General features: G+C 37.2%; 1 protein-coding gene across 2 annotated transcripts in view; it reads left to right on the forward strand.

Annotated features, from left to right (window-relative positions):
* Positions 1-7,500, forward strand: part of NR5A2 (nuclear receptor subfamily 5 group A member 2) — a 164,708-nt gene that overhangs the window by 27,975 nt on the left and 129,233 nt on the right. Inside the window, exon 1 of one of the 2 annotated variants that reach the window (XM_056523480.1) lies at positions 3,175-3,414. The exons of the other annotated variant lie outside the window; for it this stretch is intronic. Within the exon in view, the coding sequence (XP_056379455.1) occupies positions 3,333-3,414 (82 nt within the window). The 5' untranslated portion in view covers positions 3,175-3,332. Of the gene's footprint in view, positions 1-3,174; positions 3,415-7,500 lie in introns of those variants that run through there. 2 annotated transcript variants of the gene reach the window in all.

Below are 7,500 nucleotides of genomic sequence, written 5' to 3' on the forward strand. Positions count from 1 at the left end.
CGCTCCAAAAAAATAAAGATAAAAGCATGAATAAAAATAAACTAAAAATAAATAAATAGAAATAAAATAAATAAATAAAACAAATAAATAAATAAACTAAATAAATAGAAATAAAATAAATAAATAAAACAAATAAATAAACTAAATAAATAGAAATAAAATAAATAAAAAAAATTAATAAATAGAAATAAAATAAATAAAAAAAAAAAAAAAATAAATAAATAGAAATAAAATAAATAAAAATAAAATAAATAAATTAAATAAATGAATAAATAAATAAATAAAATCCAGATATAAATATCTTCTATTGTGAATGTAACCATATTTTGTTAGTGGGGGGGTGGGGGGTGTATATTTGGTTTTTCCTCTCTTTTATTCTCAGCCTGTGGAATGCTGCTGGATATACCCTGTCTGTTTGCACAACCTCTTGACTCCTGCAGTAACATGGTGATAAGGTTAATTTTTAATTCCGCGGTGATGTTACATTGTGTAAAGAGAAGCTGTGTGTGTACACAGAGGGAATAAAAAAAGAGAGAGAGAAAACAGGAGAGAAAAAAAAAGGAAATCTAAAAAATGGTGCTTTTTAGGGTTTGGGCGGTGATAGCTCTGAGCAGTGAAGGGGTTAAAGATCATTGGCTGCTGAACACACGATGCGGTAACCAGGGCTGCGTTATATTTTGACACGAATGATTGTTGTGCAGTCAGGGTTGGAAGAACGCAGCGCCTGCACTTCTTTGTAACTTTTTGTATGTATTAATATTATTTTGTTTATATAGTTTTAGTTATTTCTTTGTTTTTAGTTATTTCTTTGTTTTTAGTTATTTCTTTGTTTTATGTTTATATTTTTGGCATTATCCCCCTTCCTCCTCCTACCTGTGGCTCCACAGCTGCTGCAAAACTCCAATCTTCATCATGTAGTCACTGCCTTGGGTTCTTAGGGAATATTGGGGGTTGCAGTTTGGCAACAGCTGGAGCATCACATTTTGGAGAACTAGTGTAGGATAGAAAGTAATTTATAGTCAAGGGAAAGAGATAAATAAGTTTGTGCCTATCTTATATCTATCTATCTATCTATCTCATATCTATCTATCTATTAATAGAAGATAGATACACAGATAGATGAGAGAGTGTGAGGTAGCTAGCTATGAGATAGATAGATAGATAGATAGATAGATAGATAGATAGATAGATAGATGATAGATAGATAGAAAGATAGATACAATGAAGAAACAGCAGCACTCAAATTCCGTGAGAAAAAAATGTTTGGCTTTTATTCAACCAAACATACAGGAGGCGATGTCTCTCACAGCCTTTGTCAAGATAGATAGATGGATAGATAGATAGATGATAGATAGATAGAGAGATCTGAGATAGATATATATGAGATAGATAGATAGATATGAGGTAGATAGATAGATAGATAGATAGATAGAGAGATCTGAGATAGATAGATATGAGATAGATAGATGATAGATAAATAGATAGAGAGATCTGAGATAGATAGATAGATAGATAGATATATTGATAGATAGATCTGAGATAGATAGATAGATAGATATGAGATAGATAGATAGATAGATAGATATGAGATGGATAGATAGATAGATAGATAGATAGATAGATAGATAGATAGATAAGAAACAAATAGATGCAGCACACCACAGCTTGAAAATCAGGTGTAAGGTTTATTCCATAGTGTATTCCAAAGGACAACGTTTCACCAGCCTCACATTGGAAAAAGCCAGTGAGAGGCTGGTGAAACGTTGTCCTTTGGAAAACACTATGGAATAAACCTTACACCTGATTTTCAAGCTGTGGTGTGCTGCATCTATTTGTTTCTTATGGATTAAGGAACCTGCGACTGAGGCTCCAAGCATGCCTGCTCCCCGTTCAAAATTACCTATCTTGATGTGCTGTTCATATTTGGACTTTGTAGATAGATAGATAGATAGATAGATAGATAGATAGATAAATATGAGATAGATAGATAGATAGATAGATATGAGATAGATAGATAGATAGACATGAGATAAATAGATAGATAGATAGATATGAGATAGATATGAGATAGATAGATAGATAGATAGATAGATATGAGATAGATAGATAGATATGAGATAGATATGAGATAGATAGATAGATATGAGATAGATAGATAGATAGATGGATGGATATGAGATAGATAGATATGAGATAGATATGAGATAGATAGATAGATATGAGATAGATAGATAGATAGATAGATGGATATGAGATAGATAGATAGATATGAGATAGATATGAGATAGATAGATAGATAGATAGATAGATAGATGGATGGATATGAGATAGATAGATAGATATGAGATAGATATGAGATAGATAGATAGATAGATAGATAGATGGATATGAGATAGATAGATATGAGATAGATAGATAGATAGATAGATGATGATAAGGAGGTGACATGTTCCAGTACAGTGAGATCAGAATACAGATAACCAGTGATGCTGCTCTCATGTATTTATGGCACTTTGTAGCTGTACAGGTAGCAGAACTATGGGGCGGGTGGTAATAACTGTACGTCTAGTGCTATATACTGATACTGTGACGTCATAACAGAGAGTGTTATAATGTCCTGGGTAATAGACACAGTATAGTGCCAGCTGCATAGACATTACAGACAGTTTTGTGCATTGGTCATATACAGGACACGTATAGACAAAGTCTGGAGACCTGTGGCTCTCCAGCTTCTGCAAAACTACAACTCCCAGCATGCTGTCACGACATGGTGGGAGTAGTAGTTTTTGCAGCAGCTGTAGATCCACTGGGTTGGAGAACACTAATGTACAGTTGTGATAATAGACCAGTGTTTCCCAAGCAGGGTGCCTCCAGCTGTTGCCAAACTACAACTCCCAGCATGCCTGGACAGCCGAAGGCTGTCCAGGCATGCTGGGAGTTGTAGTTTGGCAACAGCTGGAGGCACCCTGCTTGGGAAACACTGTAATAGACAGTCACCTGTATATAAGGAGGTGGCTGACCTGTAGCAGAATCCAGAATGGGGGGCTCAGCCTGTGCTCCCTATAACCCCCACAAGTTGTCAGCTACAGGAGGAATGCGCAGACATAACAGAGACTGGAGGCGAGCGGGGGGCGTGGCCGCGGTGACAGTAGACAGGCCCCGCCCCCCGCGCTCGCACTGACACAGATGACAGCGCGGAGAGAGCGCAGTGTGTGCGGGCGGTGCGGGCGGCTCCACACAGGTGACAGCTCCGGGGGACGGATGGAGCGGATCTAGTCCCGCACATGTACTGACGGCACCGCTCACTTACCGCAGGACAACCGCACTCAGCCATGCTGCCCAAAGTGGAGTCCGAGGCGCTGGGACTGTCCCGGGCACACGGGGAGCACGGGCAGATGGCGGACAACATGCAGGGTAAGTGCGGAGGGTCCGGAGCGGCGCTACCGGGGGGCGAACTTCTGTGTGGAGCCTTTATGTCTATAGGGGGAATTGGTTTAAGATCTTTTATTTATAGATATAGACATGAGAGAAATCTTTATGTGTGTGAATAACCATATAGATATATGTGTGTATCCGAGTGTATATACAGTGCGGTACCGCGTGTACACATCTAGTATATGTATATACAGTGCGGTACCGCGTGTACACATCTAGTATATGAATATACAGTGCGGTACCGCGTGTACACATCTAGTATATGTATATACAGTGCGGTACCGCATGTACACATCTAGTATAAGTATGTATATACAGTGCGGTACCGCATGTACACATCTAGTATATGTATATACAGTGCGGTACCGCGTGTACACATCATGTATATACAGTGCGGTACCGCATGTGCACATCTAGTATAAGTATGTATATACAGTGCGGTACCGCATGTACACATCTAGTATATGTATATACAGTGCGGTACCGCGTGTACACATCATGTATATACAGTGCGGTACCGCATGTGCACATCTAGTATAAGTATGTATATACAGTGCGGTACCGCATGTACACATCTATTAAAGTACACACAGAGGCAGCTTACTGCACAATGTATATTTACAACCATGCACTTATGATCTGTGTTCTGTATAGATATCTGAATGCATGTATAGACTAGGAGTTGTAGTGTGTGTATATAGTAGGAGTTGTAGTGTTTGTATGTGTATATAGTAGGAGTTGTAGTGTTTGTATGTGTATATAGTAGGAGTTGTAGTGTGTGTGTATGTTTATACAGTAGGAGTGGTAGTGTGTGTGTATGTATATATAGTAGGAGTTGTAGTGTGTGTATGTGTATATAGTAGGAGTTGTGTGTGTATGTGTATATAGTAGGAGTTGTAGTGTGTGTGTATGTTTATACAGTAGGAGTGGTAGTGTGTGTGTATGTATATATAGTAGGAGTTGTAGTGTGTGTATGTGTATATAGTAGGAGTTGTAGTGTGTGTATGTGTATATAGTAGGAGTTGTGTGTGTATGTGTATACAGTAGGAGTTGTAGTGTGTGTGTATGTGTATATAGTAGGAGTGGTAGTGTGTGTGTATGTGTATATAGTAGGAGTTGTAGTGTGTGTATGTGTATATAGTAGGAGTTGTAGTGTGTGTATGTGTATATAGTAGGAGTTGTAGTGTGTGTATGTGTATACAGTAGGAGTCGTAGTGTGTGTGTGTGTAAGTGTATATATTAGGAGTTGTAGTGTGTGTATGTGTATATAGTAGGAGTTGTAGTGTGTGTATGTGTATATAGTAGGAGTCGTAGTGTGTGTGTAAGTGTATACAGTAGGAGTCGTAGTGTGTGTGTATGTATGTATAGTAGGAGTTGTAGTGTGTGTGTATGTATAGTAGGAGTTGTAGTGTGTGTATGTATAATATGAGGCGTTGTGTATGTATAGTATGAGGAATTGTGTATGGTTGTGTATGTATAGTGTGAGGAGTTGTGTATGGTTGTGTATGTATAGTATGAGGAGTTGTGTATGTATAGTATGAGGATTTGTGTATGTATAGTATGAGGAGTTGTGTATGTATAGTATGAGGAGTTGTGTATGTATAGTATGGGGAGTTGTGTATGTATAGTATGAGGAGTTGTGTATGTATAGTATGAGGATTTGTGTATGGTTGTATATGTATAATATGAGGCGTTGTGTATGGTTGTGTATGTATAGTATGAGGCGTTGTGTATGGTTGTGTATGTATAGTATGAGGAGTTGTGTATGGTTGTGTATGTATAGTATGAGGAGTTGTGTATGGTTGTGTATGTATAGTATGGGGAGTTGTGTATGGTTGTGTATGTATAGTATGAGGAGTTGTGTATGTTGTGTATGTATAGTATGAGGAGTTGTGTATGTTGTGTATGTATAGTATGAGGAGTTGTGTATGTATAGTATGAGGAGTTGTGTATGTTGTGTATGTATAGTATGAGGAGTTGTGGATGTATAGTATGAGGAGTTGTGTATGTATAGTATGAGGAGTTGTGTATGGTTGTGTATGTTTAGTATGAGGAGTTGTGTATGTATAGTATAAGGAGTTGTGTATGTATAGTATGAGGAGTTGTAGCATGTGTATGGTTGTGTATGTATAGTATGAGGAATTGTGTATGGTTGTGTATGTATAGTGCGAGGAGTTGTGTATGGTTGTGGATGTATAGTATGAGGCGTTGTGAATGTATAGTATGAGGCGTTGTGTTTGTTTAGTATGAGGAGTTGTGTATGTATAGTATGAGTTGTGTATGGTTGTGTATGTATAGTATGAGGAGTTGTGTATGTATAGTATGAGGAGTTGTGTAGGGTTGTGTATGTATAGTATGAGGAGTTGTGTATGTATAGTATGAGGAGTTGTGTATGGTTGTGTATGTATTGTATGGGGAGTTGTGTATGTATAGTATGGGGAGTTGTGTATGTATAGTATGGGGAGTTGTGTAGGGTTGTGTATGTATAGTATGAAGAGTTGTGTATGTATAGTATGAGGAGTTGTGTATGTATAGTATGAGGAGTTGTGTATGGTTGTGTATGTATAGTATGGGGAGTTGTGTATGTATAGTATGGGGAGTTGTGTAGGGTTGTGTATGTATAGTATGAGGAGTTGTGTATGTATAGTATGAGGAGTTGTGTATGTATAGTATGAGGCGTTGTGTATGGTTGTGTATGTATAATATGAGAAGTTGTGTATGGTTGTGTATGTATAGTATGAGACGTTGTGTATGGTTGTGTATGTATAGTATGAGGAGTTGTGTATGGTTGTGTATGTATAGTATGAGGAGTTGTGTATGGTTGTGTATGTATAGTATGAGGAGTTGTGTATGGTTGTGTATGTATAGTATGAGGAGTTGTGTATTTATAGTATGAGGAGCTGTGTATGTATAGTATGGGGAGTTGTGTATGTATAGTATGAGGAGTTGTGTATGTATAGTATGAGGAGTTTTGTATGTATAGTATGAGGAGTTGTGTATGGTTGTGTATGTATAATATGAGGAGTTGTGTATGTATAGCATGAGGAGTTGTGTATGTATAATATGAGGAGTTGTGTATGTATAATATGAGGAGTTGTGTATGGTTGTGTATGTATAGTATGAGGAGTTGTGTATGTATAATATGAGGAGTTGTGTATGTATAATATGAGGAGTTGTGTATGTATAATATGAGGAGTTGTGTATGTATAGTATGGGGAGTTGTGTAGGGTTGTGTATGTATAGTATGAAGAGTTGTGTAGGGTTGTGTATGTATAATATGAGGAGTTGTGTATGTATAATATGAGGAGTTGTGTATGTATAATATGAGGAGTTGTGTATGTATAGTATGGGGAGTTGTGTAGGGTTGTGTATGTATAGTATGAGGAGTTGTGTAGGGTTGTGTATGTATAATATGAGGAGTTGTGTATGTATAATATGAGGAGTTGTGTATGTATAATATGAGGAGTTGTGTATGTATAGTATGAGGAGTTGTGTATGTATAGTATGAGGAGTTGTGTATGTATAGTATGGGGTGTTGTGTAGGGTTGTGTATGTATAGTATGAGGAGTTGTGTATGTATAATATGAGGAGTTGTGTATGTATAGTATGAGGAGTTGTGTATGTATAATATGAGTTGTGTATGGTTGTGTATGTATGATATTAGGAGTTGTGTATGTATAGTATGGGGAGTTGTGTAGGGTTGTGTATGTATAGTATGAGGAGTTGTGTAGGGTTGTGTATGTATAATATGAGGAGTTGTGTATGTATAATATGAGGAGTTGTGTATGTATAATATGAGGAGTTGTGTATGTATAGTATGGGGAGTTGTGTAGGGTTGTGTATGTATAATATGAGGAGTTGTGTATGTATAATATGAGGAGTTGTGTATGTATAATATGAGGAGTTGTGTATGTATAGTATGAGGAGTTGTGTATGTATAGTATGAGGAGTTGTGTATGTAAAGTATGGGGTGTTGTGTAGGGTTGTGTATGTATAGTATGAGGAGTTGTGTATGTATAATATGAGGAGTTGTGTATGTATAGTATGAGGAGTTGTGTATGTATA

This window comes from Hyla sarda, chromosome 6 (genome assembly GCF_029499605.1).
Source record: "Hyla sarda isolate aHylSar1 chromosome 6, aHylSar1.hap1, whole genome shotgun sequence".
Taxonomy (NCBI): domain Eukaryota; kingdom Metazoa; phylum Chordata; class Amphibia; order Anura; family Hylidae; genus Hyla; species Hyla sarda.